Source organism: Bos indicus, chromosome 4 (assembly GCF_029378745.1).
Source record: "Bos indicus isolate NIAB-ARS_2022 breed Sahiwal x Tharparkar chromosome 4, NIAB-ARS_B.indTharparkar_mat_pri_1.0, whole genome shotgun sequence".
Taxonomy (NCBI): Eukaryota; Metazoa; Chordata; class Mammalia; order Artiodactyla; family Bovidae; genus Bos; species Bos indicus.
In genome coordinates this window covers 6,176,662-6,193,050 of record NC_091763.1, presented here as the reverse complement: position 1 = coordinate 6,193,050, position 16,389 = coordinate 6,176,662, and the positions used below count along the sequence as shown (strand labels likewise).

Sequence of the window (16,389 nt, the reverse complement as noted above, 5' to 3'; positions counted from 1 at the left end):
CGTGGTGGGTTTTTACTAGCTGAGCCATTAAGAATAGTTCTCTTGCAACAGAAGAGAACTTTCTTAATTTGATCAAGGGCATCTACAAAAATTTACTGCTAACATAGTACTTAATATTTAAAAATAAAACCTTTCCCAGCCCTCCAAGTTCAGGAACAAAAGGTTATCTGTTAACAGCAATACTGAACTGGAAGTTCTACCTAAAACAACTGGCAAGGGGAAAAAAGGCATTCAGATTGTAAAGGAAGAAATAAAACTACATCAATTTGCAGATCACATGATATTATATGCATAAAATTTAAAAAAAACTCCTCCTGCCTCCTGTTAAAAATAGACCTAATAAATGATTCAGCAAGATGAAGGATACCATATCAATTTGCAAATCTCAATTATATACAATTCTCTACAACAGCACTGAGCAATCAAAACACTAAATTGAGAAAAACATCCTATTTACAGTAGCATCAAAAAAATGAATAAAATATTCAGGGATAAATTTAACAAAAGTAGCACAAGACATACACTGAAAATTGTAAAACATCACTGAGAGAAACTAAAGAATACCAAGGGCTTCCCTTGTGGCTCAGCTGGTAAAGAATTCGCCTGCAATGTAGGAGACCTGGGTTTGATCCCTGGGTTGGGAAGACCCCTGGAGAAGGGAAAGGCTACCCACTCCAGTATTCTGGCCTGGAGAATTCCATGAACAAAGACATTCCATGTTCATGAACTGGAAAACTATAGTGTTAAGGTGATAATACTCCCAAAATTGATCTACAGTTTCAATGAAATCCCTATTAAAATCCCAATGGGTTTTTTCCCCAAAACTTGATAAAGCTGATTCTAGAATAACATAGAATTTCAAGGGACCCGAAGGAACCAAATCAATCTTGATAAAGAGAAAACCTGCAGTACTCACACTTGATAATTTCAAAGCTTACTATAAAGCAACAGAAATTAAGACAGTATGTGTGGTACTGGCATAAAGACAGACATAAAACCAAAGGAAAAAAATTCAGAGTCCACAAAAAAACATACATCTATGGCAAACTGTTCTTCAACACGGGCACCAAGACATTCAATAGAGAAGGAAAAGTTTTTTAAAACCAATGGTGCTGGAACAAATGAATATCCACACACAAAAGAAAGAAATTTGACTTCTGCTGCATACCATATGCAAAATTCAATTAAAAATGGATCAAAGACCGAAATATAAGCACTAAAACTGTAAAATTCTTTTAAGGAAATGGAGGAATAACACTTTATGGCTGTTGATTTAGCAATTATTTCTGATACATGACTCCAGAAGCACTAGTACCAAAGAAAAAGTAGAAATCAGATTTTATCAAAGTTTAAAATGTGTACTTTAAAAAGCACTATTAAAAAGTGAAAACACAATCTACAGAACAGAAGAAAATATTTGATAATGCTCTACTATCCAGAACATATTTTAAAAAAACACTCTTCCATCTCAACAACATAATAAACAACCAAATTAAAAAATTGGCAAAGGACTTGAAAAGGCATTTCCGTAAAGAAGCTATCCAAGTGGTCAATAATCACATGAAGAGCGGTTCCACATTATTACTCAAATATGGAAATGCAAATAAAAACCACAATGAGACTCCACTTCATACACACTAGGATGGCTACAATTTTAAAATTTGGACAAAAATCAATGTTAATGTGGATGCTGGGAAATTTGAATCCTCATAAATTTCTGGTGTCAAAGTACAATAGTTCAGGCTCTTTGAAAAATAGTTTGGAAGTTCTTCAAAATGTTAAACACAGAGTTACCATATGTCCCAGCAACTTTACTCCAGCGTACATACCCAAGAGAACTGAAAACATATGTTCATGTAGAAACTTGTCCAGAAATGTTCATAACAGCATTTTTCAAAACAGTCAAAAAGTGGAAACTTCCTAAATATCCATCAGTTGATGGATACACAATTGTAGTATATCCATTCAATGGAATATTATTCAGCCATAAGTGAAATACTAACACATTATATAATATAAATGAACCTTGAAAACACTATTCTAAGTGAAAGAAGCCAGACACATCACACAGAGTGATTGCACTTAAATGGAATGTCCAGAATGGGCAAATTCATGGAGACAGAAAGTAGAGTAGTGGTTTCCAGGGGCTGGAGTGTGACTATTTAATGGGTAATAGTGGGTTTTTTTTTTTTTACAGTGATGAAAATGTTGTGAAATTACATAGTGCTGATGATTTCACAATCTGGTCAATTTACTAAAAACTACTCATTGGATACTTTAAATAAGGAAGTTTAAAGCATGTGGATTTACCTCAATTTAAAAAATGCAAAAAAGTTATAGATGCTATACCTCATGTTACTACTGCAAAATCTCTTTAATCCAAAATCTTTATGATATATAGACCTCATTTTTAAAAAATTTTAGCATAAGAACTGCATATACCTAATATTATGTTTATTATACAAGCAAAAACACTGTAGGCCACTTTAATTAGATAACATTTAGAAATAATTATTTTTGTACTTTTAAGCAGTTACAACAAACAAAATTGGACTCTATGAATCTAACTCTCTGTGGAAATAACTTTAATCCATTTCCACAGAAGGAAAAGGGCCATAGGAGACAATATAGGGAACACTAGTTTTTGGCAAAAGATTGACAAAATTTAAAACAAATGCCACTTACTTTCTTACACTTACTGATAATCTAATAATACCTGGAATATTTGGTGATCCCACTATTTTCACTGAATCTTGGGGCAACTGAGCACTTCTTGGTAATCGATCCAAATATCCAACTATTAAAAAAAAAAGAGAAATAATCAACAGTCTGGTTCACCAGAAATTTCAAAACATTCAAATAGTACACTGTCTTACAATATTTGATGTTTGTTTAAGGGAAGCCATAAGTCAACATCTGACATCTGGTACCTGTTCCAGCTCCAATGAAATTAACATACCTACCGCTTCCCCTATTTATCTCAGCTCCAACTTTTTCTACATCCACTTAGAATACTCTCATTTTTAAAAATCCAAATCCCCACCCTTCGAGATGCACATCATAAGTCCTTCCTCCCTCAAACCTTCTGTTTGCCTTCCTCATTCTTACCTCTTTAGTACATCATCTGCAATACTCACTCTACACTGTATCATAGTTGTTCATGCAGATATAATTTTCCTTATTTCATTATAAGCTCAAGAGTAGTATCAATGTTTGTGTCAACTTATCAAGAACTGGTATCTTTTGGCTGCCTTCATCCAATTCTGCCCACTCCCTTTCCTTTGGTAACCACAAATCTGATCTCTTTTTCCATGAGTTTGTTTTTGAAATATAATTACTCCACAACACTACACTAGTTCCTGTTATACACATAGTAATTTGGCGTTTGTATAGATTTAAAAATGATCACCATGGTAGGCCTAGTTATGATAAATCACCATACAAAGACATTACATACCATTGCCTATACTCCTCATGCTGTATATTTCAAACCGGTGACTCATTTATTTTGCAACTAGAATTTCATACCACTTAATCTCCCTCACCTATTTCTTTCCTCCCATCTGGCAAACACCTTTTGTTCTCCATCTGCAACTTTTTATGTTTTGATGTCTGTTCACTTGGGTTTTTTTTTTTAGATTCCACACAGAAGTGAAATCATGCAGTGTTAGTCTTTCTCTGTCAGACTTATTTCACTTAGCATAATTCTGTCTAGGTCAAAATCCATGTTGCTCACAAATGGCAAGATTTCATCATTTTTTTTATGGCTGAGTAAGAGTTTACTGTATGTACATATATCTTCATTATCCATTCATCTGTTGATGGACTCTTATGTTGTTCCGATATTTTGGCTATTAAGTAACGCTGCAATGAACACAGGGGTTCATATACCTTTTCTAACTAGTGTTTTTGTTTTCTTCAGATAAACACCCAGGAGGGATACTGTTGGGTCATATGGTAGTTCTATTTTTAATTTTCTGTGGACCCTCCATACTGTTTTCCATGGTGGCTATATAAAATTTACATTTCTACAAAGAATGCACAGGATTCCCCTCTCCACATCCTCTCAAACACTTATTTATTGCCTTTCTGATCACAGCCATTCTGACAAGTGTGATGTGATGTCTCATTCTGTTTCTGACTTGCATTTCCCTGATGATTAGTGATGTTGAACATCTTTTCACATGGTGTACTGGCTATCTGTATGTCTTCCTTGGAAAATGTCTATTAGATCCTCTGCCCTTTTTCTAATCAGGCTCTTCATTTTTTGATGTTGCATTGTGCAAGTTGCTTGTATATTCTAGATATTAATCCCTTATCATTTATATTCTTTGCAAACATATTCTCCCATTCGGTAGGTGGTAGTTGAAAGGTGCAAATTTCCAGTTATAAGTAAGTGCTTGGGATGTAATATGCCATCAGTTCAGTTCAGTTCAGTTCAGTCACTCAGTTGTGTCCGACTCTTTGCGACCCCATGAATCGCAGCACGCCAGGCCTCCCTGTCCATCCCAGAGTTCACTCAGACTCATGTCCATCGAGTCAGTGATGCCATCCAGCCATCTCATCTTCTGTCGTCCCCTTCCCCTCCTGCCCCCAATCCCTCCCAGCATCAGAGTCTTTTCCAATGAGTCAACTCTTTGCATGAGGTGGCCAAAGTACTGGAGTTTCAGATTTAGCATCATTCCTTCCAAAGAACACCCAGGGCTGATCTCCTTCAGAGTGGACTGGTTGGATCTCCTTGCAGTCCAAGGGACTCTCAAGAGTCGTCTCCAACACCACAGTTCAAAAGCATCAGTTCTTCGGTGCTCAGCTTTCTTCACAGTCCAACTCTCACATCCATACATGACCACTGGAGAAAACATAGCCTTGACTAGACGGACCTTTATTGGCAAAGTAATGTCTCTGCTTTTCAATATGCTATCCAGGTTGGTCATACAATAATATAAATTATGATAAATATATTATTAATGTAATAAACACTGCTAAGTTATATATGAATCATTGAGAGAATAAATCTGAAGTTTACAACACAAGAAAACAATTTTTTCTCATTATGTTGTATACCTTAAAATTATACAATGCTGCATATCAACTATATTTCAATGAAACTAGAATAAAAAGTAAGTTTGTTAAACCTGGAGAAGACAGGGATGGGAAGCAGAAGAGGAAGCTGGGTGATACTAGGAAGGTCTTTGTAAGTCATTCTTTCACTCTGCAAAAACCAGCAAGTAAATAAAAGACTTAAGAAAAAAATAATAATCTGTACCAGGCACTATACCTCGCACATAGCAAATATTAAATATATATATATTATGATGTCGTTCAGTTATCCTTGAACAAGCAAATGTGATGGACACAGGTGTGTGCACAGAACAAATGGAAGAACAACAAAAAAATGCAATATGACTTGGAACTAGTCCTCTTTGTTGTTAACAGACAGTGGGTATAGCACAAAGAAGAGTATGGTATTCAAAGTCAGATGACCTAGATTTAAATCCCAGTTTCCACTGAGTGTTTGGAAACTCACTTAAAACTCCAGGAGCTTCAGTTTTCTCATCTGTAAAGTGAGATTAAATTCTAGATTTATTGTAGGAACTAAATGGACTATTGTACAAACTATAAAATGCTACATAAACGTTGCCTTCACTATTCATACCTTACATATTAAGATATAGCCTTCTTATTCTATGTCTTATACCCTCAAGCCTGATCTTATTCTTGGATCAAAAAACACACAGTCATATCTAATATTAATATAAGATCATGGGCCATGGTCAGGAGGCATCCTTCTCCTACAGAAGTATCTAAAGGCTATTGGCTATTGTCTAGTTATACTGCAGTGACCTTTGGACAGCTAATGCCAAGACTTTGGCATATTTTGTAACATCTACTCACTCCATTTCTTTCCATTCTCCTCCTATACCTGCCTATCTATGCAGCCCTTCCTCACTCAAATTCTTGGTGGGATTCTTTTCTCATCGCCCCTTATCTACACAACTTTTATCTAAACACACCTCTTTTATCCTTTCTATGATTCAATTCTGGTAGAAACGTTATTAAATATTTCTAAAAAGTCTAAAACTTGAACGCAAAATAACGCAGCCAAAACCTTTCAGGTTAAATGACGACCGTTTAATTAAGCTCTCCCTTCAATATCTTAACTGTATTTTGAAAATGTGAAGTATCTCGGATTTCTGGATACAAAGCAGGAAACAAATGGCGACAGCAAAATATCAAAAGTTTAAAATCCCAGGCTTTGTACTTTATAGCTAAAACCAACAGATGGAGCTCCAGGTCCACGGGAAGTGACAAAGCCGTAGGATGTCTGCTGGTTTTGAAATATACTTAAATCCAGAGCCCAGAACATCGTGGAAAGCTGGCAAAGCACCCGTGGGCTGATTAGGGGGTTATGAACAGCCCATCTGACCTCCAGCCTTGAGCGGTGGGTGTTTCAATAACCTCATCCATCTAGACATAAATGTGACAAGTCCTTGGTTCCTGAGCACTTACATCTTATTAAATATATGGGCGGGACCTGTGATACAGGCTTTCCCATCAGAGGGCGCACGTGTGATACACAAAAATCTCCGGGAGCTGCGGCCCCGCGCCGCTCGCCGCCGCCTCACCTGACGGGGGCGCCCAGAGCACCAGCGCGGAGACCACCAGGACCACCGCGGCCCGGGAGAGCGGGGAGCCCGCGGCCCGGGCCCGCCGCCAGCCCCGCCGCGCCCGGCCCGGGGCCGAAGCCTCCATTCACACGCCGCCGCCGCCTGCCGACCGTCGGCCCAGAAGGTCGTTAGGCGGCGCGCGCACACCCGCCCGCCGGAAGCTGGAGGGATGTGGGCCAGAAGGGTGGCCGGAAAGAGGGCAGTCGTTTCCGGCAGGGCGGGGGCGGGGCTTGGCAGGTAGCTTAGGCCACTGGGCCTCGTCGGCTCGACGCCCACGGAGGATCTAAATGTTGTTCGTCTTCCGGACGTCGCAGCATCTCAGGGAATCCGAATTGCGTAGGCGACGTATGGAAGGTTCTGGAGCCAGAGAAGAGCCGCGGGCCCTGCAGTTCGCCGGTGTTCGTGGGCCTACAGACTCCTTGGCCGAATCTGAGTGTTGAGGCCAAACCCGGCCTGCGGTGTGAGGGTCAGGGAAGCGAGTGCTGGTGCAGCCCCAGAGGGCTGCCTGCTTCTCCCAACCTTGGCTGCTGCTACCTTCAGATGTACTGGCCCCACACAGCAGGCGAGAGTGGAAGTGGACCCTGAGCCCCTGGAAGAGCCTGTGTGGGAAGAACGGGGAAACAACCTTATATGGAATTGACCGCATGCAACATTATCACCTGAGTTCAGGAAGATGTATAAAACAACCTGTCCCCCCTAAGTGGGTGTTCGTTTATAGCCAGAACAAGTTAGAGTCTTCTGCATTTCTGCAGCAGAAAGATTTACTTAACATGAGCAGAGCTACAATAGAAGCAAATACGCTGCTAAGTCACTTCAGTCGTGTCCGACTCTGTGTGACCCCATAGACGGAAGCTCACTAGGCTCCCCCGTCCCTGGGATTCTCCAGGCAAGAACACTGGAGTGGGTTTCCATTTCCTTCTCCAATGCATGAAAGTGAAAGTGAAGTCGCTTAGTCGTGTCCAACTCTAGCGACCCCATGGACTGCAGCCTATCAGGCTCCTCCGTCCATGGGATTTTCTAGGCAAAAGTAGTGGAGTGGGGTGCCATTGCCTTCTCCGAGCAAATATGCAATTAACTCAAATACTTGGATGAATGGGGTTTAAGCAACTGAAGACATAATGCCTAATAACCATGTATAAAAGGAAGGTATGAGTGAACTAGAATGGACTGAAAGCCATCTGTGGTTGTCCATTGCACAGGAGGAATCTCATACTGACAGCCTAACCTCCACTCTTCTTTGGTAGAGTGACTCCAGTAGTGATACCTTCGGGTGTATCTTGGTTGCACCACAGATAGACCCCTTGCTGTCTTTTAGCTGGACTGCTTTACATGCTGTATCTTCAGAGCTAGGATTGTGTCTGTTTGCAAATATTTTAACTTCAACTGCTGGGCTAGTTTCTGGTATAATGCAAGCATTCCAGTAGTCATACACTTTTTTGAAAAGGAAACATCTGGTAGAAAGGAGTTAAGAGTTCTTTTGAGACGAGGACCAGGACCACGATGGAGACATTTCTTAAGGACTACTTCTGAAGAAGTCCTTGGTTCTTATTAGCAAAGGGAGTTGAAATTTCTGCATATTCCCCGGACTTTCTGGATATATTTATGCAGGTGTTAATAGGTAAAATGTATGGAGTACAGTTTATTCCACTGAGTAGATTCACTTCTTTAGAAATGCTTGCTAATCTGTATAAACTCCTAAATTGAATTTTACCTGTCTAGGCATGTCTTAGTAAACAGAGACCTGGATGATTTAGATCCAACCAGCATTTTGGTCAAGGTCTTGCACTTGTTTGAGCATACCTGGAAAACAAATTTCAGTGAATAGTACTCAGTAAATCACTGTGTTTGAGGATGTGTTCTGCTAAAACTTCTTTTAATTTTTATAAACAACTCAACCTGCACAACATGATTTTTAGCAAATGACCTTGGACTGTGGGCCTCTAGTAAATAAAGGGTAGAGAAGACTATCACACCACGCAAAATTCTGAACTCTCTGTTTTCTGTCTTCAAGAATTTGCTTCAGTTCACCAGTCCCCCCTGCCTTAGTCTGCTATGGAAATTCCTAATATTCAACCTGAGAATATGAAGTAATATTGGAAATCTTAGTTAATATGTGGTGTGATTCTAAAGATGAAAGCTGATTGCTGAAAATCAGAAGGTAGGTCTGTCATTTGTATTTGCATGTTTTATTCCAGTAAGGATAGTGTGAGTTTCATGCCCAAATTCTACTGTCTGGAATTCCTTTGATAGCTGTTTTTGTGCAAGACCAAGTTATCTAGTTGAAATGAGCTATTAAATAAACAGTGTATTGATGTCTTTTTTTTTTTTTTTTTTTTTTTGCATTGAGCTAATAGCTGGTGCTTACTGTAGTTTTCTTGAAATGAGTTTAAGAACCTCATTGCTCTTACTCTGTCCATCATGGTGGAAAAAAGGTAAGTAAGGCTAATGTAGGACATGTAAAAGATAAACCCATGCTTTGATTATAAATGTAAATTTTCTTTAAAAATTAGATATATTGATTTAACTGTAGTGTAATATATGTTCATTTTTTGCACTTTTCAGTTTACATTTGTATAGGTAACATGTTTTGTAGTTTATTATATCTATGAGGTAAAATATTTAAAATATATGAGAGAATACTTTAAAAAATATATTGCCTCTTCATTAACTGCTTTATTTATACCCTTTACTGAATATAATTTGCCCATAAAGTATCAACTTATGAAAAAATTGAAAAATAAATGAGCACAGTTTTCCTGAGCAGTGCTGAAGAAACTATCATGGAGGTTTTACTAACAAGTCTGTTTAATTGTTTTTCCTAAGAATTACATTATAATGTGTATAGTGATACAGTGTGTTACCTAAGAATTAAATTATGCTGTATATAGTGATACAGTGGGTTAAAGTTCTAACTGTTGCCAAGCAACATGGGCTCTGTTTTTTGTTTTTTCTGTGCTGGTCCCTTACTTCCTTTACTGGAGAAAAAATATTTGCCTTAAAAAAAAAAAAAAAAAAAAAACTACTCTATTGGCATTGAGAAAGCCAAATCAATAACTCTATTAGTTTAACGAGTCTTCAGTTATTAAAAATATAATAGTTTTTTAGTTAAAGAGAAAGAAGCCATCAGAAGCAATTAATATACAATTAAAATCCACAATTTTAAAGTGAGAGGCCATGGATACATATTCACAGCTCATACCTGGAAAGATAAGTATCTCTGAAGGATCCTTCCTTTCAAGAACAAAGGCTGTTGAGAACATAGATTACCCCCACTACTGTGCTCTCTTAAGAAAACTGAACATGCCTTTTGTGAAAGGAGTTGAGGACAGACATGACTATGGCAGAATGGAGAAGAAATGCAACCCTACTTTTCTTAAATTTCACCCTTATCCCCCTTCAGTCCTGCCAGACTATCATTTACACTATCCATATCCCCCGCCGTATGGGCCAGATTATCCATTATTTCCACTTCGGGATGATGTACCCTTACAAGACCCCTGTTCAGGGTTTTTGAGTCCTGGTGGTGATGCTGACCTAAAGCCTGGCGTTGGCAGGACCATACCAAGCCTAGTAGATTTCAGTGATGTGAAACCTCAACATCGAGTTCCCAGGCCAGACACAGGATTTCAGACGACATTAAAAAGGAAAACAATTTTATTGGAAGAACTGAAACAGGACAGAAGGTGGAATTCCAGGGCAGTACCAGACATTTCCATCAGAGCAAGACTTGGAGGTAAATGAAGTGATACGGGCTTTGTAATTTTTAAAACTTTCAAATGACAGAAGAGCATGGATCTAAGATTCATTCAGTACTTAGCAGTTCATTTGACATAAAATTGTAAAGAACCAAATAAGGAATTCTTATTTTTAAATTACAGACTGTAAGGAAAATGTAGTAAGAATGATAAGCTTTTTATAAACCTGTTTGTAAAAAAAAAAATGGTTTTCAAAAAGTGCATTCATTGGTGTAAGTGACAAACACAAAGTGTATATCAGATAACTTATTCTAAACATACAGATAACCTAATTTTGCCACAAAGGAATATATTTAACTCTGATAATTGCGTATCATGCCACCTTATCTGTTTCCCTTGGAAAAAATAACTTAGCTGATGATTATCAAAAAGTTTACACAGGCTGAAATGCAGTGAGAAAGTAGCTGAAAGAAAATTTGAGGGTCTGGTAAGAACCAAAGCTGAAGAAAGGCAACCCCTGCATAAATTACTCCACAACAACCCTGGAGGCAGAATTGATGACAGTTACTGACAGCTGCACCTTATGGATTCTCTGTAAGACCCCCAGAGAGTGTCACAAGCCTGGTCCAGAAGTGCTGAGAAACACTTTCGGAGAAAAACCATGGGCAGTGTTCCTGTATGGAATGTGTCTGACAGGCAGGGAGTGAAAAGAGATTAACACGTTTGAGTTTCTGGGAAAGGAAATGGCCGGCTGCTATAGCAAGAGATGCTGAGCCTTAGGCTAGCCTTCCGGGGCTGTGCCCACTTCCCTGCTCCTCTGGAGCACCCAACCACAGACCAGAGGCCTAGGGAGGCTGTGTGGAGAAACTGTGACATCACCATTTTTCGCAGCAGTGGGTACTCAACGATTCCTGCTGCTCCTCCATGAAGAGAAGCCATAGGCACTTGGGACTGGGAAGGGAATAAGGGTAAAGGCTAAAGGTAGTAGCAGTGCAAAGCCCCACAAGGTAGTGGTCCCAAGCTACTCCCTCTGGATGCCAACTTTTAAATGAGATAAGAGTACTTTAGTGAGAGAGAAGTGCAGGGTAATAGTTACACTTTTAATGTGCACTACAGTTGGGGCCTCAGCAGCTAAGCTTGGGGACATTCCTTAGTTTGGAATTTTCATGTAAATAATGCATACAAGGTTCACTACCTTTTTTAAGAATTATTTTTGTTGTTGTTCAGACACTTGGTCATGTTTGACTCTACAACCCCGTGGACTAAAGCCCACCAGGTCCCTCTGTCCATAGGATTTCCCAGGCAAGAATACTAGCATGGGTTGCCATTACCTTCTCCAGCAGATCTTCCCGACCAGAGACTGAACCCACAATTCTTTACCACTGAACCACCAGGGAGGTCAATTATTTTTCTATAATTCATTGGAAATACCATCTAGGGTAATAAGATATTACAAGAAACAAATGCACTTCACACTGAAGGAACCACTGATGAGTTCATGTCAATCTCACAGCCATAGTACATTTTCACTGATTCTGCACTAGTGACCCAATTCTGTGTCAAGAAAGGAGCTTGAGTTCAGTCTTTTGCTAATGTTTCAATGTATAATAAAAATAGCCATTGTCAAGGACACTTCTTTAAAGGAATCAAAATTATTTTTCATTGTCCTATTTTAGACAAGTATGTCACCTTGCTGGTAAGCAGAAAATCGCAGCCTAGTGTAATTTTTAAGAACATTATTGTTGGTTTTTGGGGAGGTGACTTTTTCAAAGAGTGAACTGTCAAAACATTCCAGCACATTAGAGGTTGAAGGAATAATTTGTTAAGGCTAGCCTATGACTAACATAGGGTTAACAGACGTGCACTGAGAACCAAGCATAGAGGTCATCTAGCCTCTATGTCACTGCTTAGGTCAGTACAACAGAATTCAGAAGATAGACTCTAGAGTCACACTATCTGCACTCAGATCCTGGCAGAAAGCTTACTTGCACTATGACCCAGGAGCCATTGCTCATCTCCGTGCCTGTGTATCCTTATTTGTAAAACTGATATACTAGTTATACTTTATAAATCAATAGCAAGGGCTATTTAATGTTATTCACGTAAAAATATCTGACAGAGAGGAATGAAACAATAACATTTGTTAGATGTTAGAAAGTTAAGCAAAGTTCAGAATTTTCAGTTCCTTTGTATTTAAATTTTTTTATAAAATTGTAAGAACTGAATTAGCTAAGATAGGCAAAGGACTTAGCAAAATTCATGGAACCTGGTAAAGCATTTAATTAATAGTAGCTGTTACTAGCTTTTAACAGTTCAAAGAACAATCAAAGTTTAGGGATTGCATTCAATATAATTTGTCCTGTGCTTTCAAAGATGTTGTGGCTTCTGGAAACAATCATTAATTATAAATAATAAGTACTTTCAGATTTTAGCCAACCTAATACACATAATTTCTGATACATTCTGATAAAGAAGAATATCTTATCAGACTTAATTATATCACATTCCAGTGGGATTTCTTAGATATCAAAACAAGATCCTGAAAGGTTATATTGCTGATTTTTTATCCTATTTTAACCTTATCTAGACATCTAACTTTGTTCAGTTGTTTTTTTGTACCTGGTTCCATCCTGTCATGGGAGCCACACCTCCATGGCCTTATCCAAACCTAATTACTTCCCAAAGGCCCCACCTCCAAATATCATCATATTGTTGATGATATGATGCATCATAAGAGCTGCACCATGAATTTGGGGGTACACAAGCCTTCCCTCAATCACCATCTAAACCGTTTTTAAGTGTGTAGTTCATCGATATTAAGCACATTATTGTACAGCCGTTAGAACTGTTGATCTTCAAAATTTTTCATCTTGCAGAACTGAAATCTATGTCCGTTGAACACAACTCCATACCATCCCCATTCTCACCCGCTAGCAATCAGTTTACTTTCTGTCTCTGAATTTGACCACTTTACCTACCTCATATGAGAAAATTATACAGTACAGACCTGTTTATATTTTTTGTTTCCTTATGATTCAATCTTGGTAGGTCATGTGTTTTTAGGAAATTTGTCCATTTCATGCAGATTATAAAGTTATTTGGTATACAACTGTTGATAGTACTTTCTTATAATCCTTTTTATTTCTATAAAATTGTTGGTTCAAAATCTCAGGAGTTCCTCAGGTGAAATACAGAACTGAACCTGTACTCAAAAGGCAAAGAGGAAGAGGCAGACATCCCAGATGGGTGGGTGGCAGGTTAAATGAGCAGAGAAATTATTTATGGTGCTTGTCATAGGTGCCTCAAGATGAGTAGATCTCCACACCTGCCTGCCAGAATCTTAAAGTCTACGTAGAAGACCTGACAGGGCTCAATCATGTACACTGTGGCCTCAACAACCATACTCTAGTCTCTGCGTTGTATCCTTGAAACAGCTCCAACTGTGGGAACAGTGGACAGAGTATACATTCTATGGACAGGGGAGGGGACGAGGAGCCTTGGATTGCCTGAGTTCAGCTCATGGGCCAGTGGGTGGTCACAGCCTCTCAATGACCTCCTCGGACAAACATCAGCTGTCATGTCCCCTCTTTCATTTGTAATTTTAGTTATCTAAGTCTTCTTTCTTTTTCTCTGAGTCGGCCCAGCTAAATGCTTATCAATTTTGTTGATTTTTTTCAAGAACCAACTCTTGCTGTCATTGATTTTCCCTATTATTTTTCTATTCTCTATTCTGTCTATCTCTGACTTAATCTTTATTATTTTGTTTTCTTCTGGCTTTGATTTAGTTTCTTCTTTTGATAGTTTTTTTAAGGTGTAAGTTGAGGTAGTTGATTTGAGATCTATTTCTTTTTTAATATAAGCATTTATATACCTATAAGTTTTCCTCTTAGCATTACTTTTGTTGAATCCCATAACTTCTGTTGTATTTTAGTTTTCATATGTCTCAAGATAGTTTTTAATTTTCCATGTTATTTCTTCTTTGACCCATTGGTGTTTTAGGGGTGTGGTGTTTAATTTTCATATATCAATGTTTAATTTTATTTCACTTTATTGTTTTCTGGTTGTGATCAGAAAATATAGTTTGCATGCTTTTGGTCCTTTTAAATTTACCAAGACTTGCTTTGTCACCTACAGTATAGACTAGAGAATGTTCCATATGCACCTGAGCAAAATGTGTATTCTGCTTGGGTGTTCTGTTGGTTAGAGTGTTCTGTATATGTCTGTTGGATCAAATTATTGTTCAAGTCCTCTATTTCCTTATTGACCTTTGTTTGGCTGTTCTATTTGTTATTGAAAGTAGAGTTCTAAAGTCTTCAACTATTATTGTACAGTTGTTTCCTCCCTTCAAGTCTGTCAATATTTGCATCATATATTTTGAAGGTCAAATGTTTGGTTTATAGAAATAAAATAGAGAATAGAAAAATAGTAAAAAAAAATAAACTAAACCTAAATTTGGTTATTTGAAAATGTCAACATAATTCACCTACCTTTTGCTATATTGAGAGAGAAAATTTACGGAAAATAACTTACAAAGGGTATTATGTGTGTGTGTGTGTGTGTGTGTGTGTGTGTGTGTGTGTGTATGTGTATTAAAGACCTAGTGTAACTGTTAGAGGAGAGATAACACATGAATTTAAAAAATACTTAGAATAGCCCTCAAATCTTTCTTGTAATGTTTTGGTTTCCTTAAAGGCAGCATATTGTAGAAATACTTTATAATAAAAATAAAGCCTATAGGAGAATAGTGTTCATGATAGACTCTTCCGGACTCATATAATTTTGGGTTACACAGAAAACCCATTCAATGTAAAAAAAAAAAAAAAATCACAATTTTGAACATGTTAAATATCTAATAAATGAGGAAGTACCATAGTGCTTTCCTTGACAAAAGATTTAGATATGTATTTGGTAGCATGAAGTGAGACCGTGGGTTTTGAAGGAGAGGAGTGTAATAGCTGTTCCCAAAAGTGCTTTTGGCAACGCACCGCCTTCTGATGTGTGCTTGCTAACTCTCTTACCATGAAATGAGGTCTGTTTCCTTCTCACCTTGACTCTGGACTTGGACATGTGAGTGGCTTTCACCAATAAGATATTAGCAAGTGTGATGCAAGTGGAAGCTTGGTAAGTACTTACACATTGAGATTGGTCCTTTTGGGATTCTTCCCCTGAAGTTTCAGTCACTATTTTGGGAGAGACCCAATCTAGATCCATAGTAAAAAAATAACAGGCACTGGTCTTCAGGCCCAGCCTAGCTCATAGCTAATAGTCAACACCAACCTGCCAGCCATGTGAGTGAGGTCATTTTGGACCTTTCCAGCTATCGAAGCTATGCCATATCACATAGCTTCAGAATCCCAGGAGATGATGAATGGTTGTTTACATGACCAGGTTTGGCGGTGTTTGTTGTGCAGCAGTAGATCCTGAAACAGTAAAAGAAAGGGCATCATCATACTTAGATGCAAGTGTGATGCCCTGAGGTATTAATACAGTGTAGCCGTAATTCATTGCCCTGTTTACTTCTGCTGCTGCTGCTAAGTCGCTTCAGTCATGTCCGACTCTGTGCGATCCCATAGACGGCAGCCCACCAGGCTCCCCCGTCCCTGGGATTCTCCAGGCAAGAACACTGGAGTGGATTGCCACTTCCTTCTCCACTGTTTACTTCTACTCTGGCTTAAAATCAGAATTTTAGTTTTCTTGTTTTTCTATTTTCTTTTGTTTTTTTCTAAGCATCTGGTAAAAATGGCTTCAAATCAGAGGATACCAAAAAGTGCCACGTGTCTGCTGTTGGCATGAGAATCTTCTGGAGGATTTTCTTTGGCCAGCTGAGTCACAGAATTATCATTCTCAAAGCTGAAATGATTGTGGAAATTAGCACTGCCTCTTGGCCTCTCGCCTCTGCCTCTGTATTAATTTCTCTTGCCACTGTAACAAACTGCCACAGACTTAGCAGCTTTAAATGAAACACATTTATTACTCACAAGTTTGTGGGTCAGAAGCCTCTCTGTTCTTTGTTTGAGATCCAACGA

The 16,389-nt window shown here is 38.4% G+C and overlaps 2 protein-coding genes across 4 annotated transcripts in view; one reads left to right on the top strand and one right to left on the bottom strand.

The window, feature by feature from the left end:
• Positions 1-6,807, bottom strand: part of ZPBP (zona pellucida binding protein) — a 152,846-nt gene extending 146,039 nt beyond the window's left edge. The window contains exons 1-2 of one of the 3 annotated variants that reach the window (XM_070787448.1): positions 6,627-6,807; positions 2,717-2,797 (exon numbers count right to left, since the gene is read on the bottom strand). In XM_070787448.1, the coding sequence (XP_070643549.1) occupies positions 2,717-2,797; positions 6,627-6,753 (208 nt within the window). In that variant the 5' untranslated portion in view covers positions 6,754-6,807. Of the gene's footprint in view, positions 1-2,716; positions 2,798-6,510 lie in introns of all 3 variants that reach the window. The other 2 variants (XM_019959389.2, XM_070787447.1) reach the window with 2 other exon arrangements.
• Positions 6,808-9,700: 2,893 nt separating this feature from the next.
• SPMIP7 (sperm microtubule inner protein 7) overlaps positions 9,701-16,389 on the top strand; it is a 66,008-nt gene continuing 59,319 nt past the window's right edge. Inside the window, exon 1 of the mRNA XM_019959643.2 lies at positions 9,701-10,401. Coding sequence (XP_019815202.2) covers positions 9,843-10,401 — 559 coding nt within the window. The 5' untranslated portion in view covers positions 9,701-9,842. The remainder of the gene's footprint in view (positions 10,402-16,389) is intronic.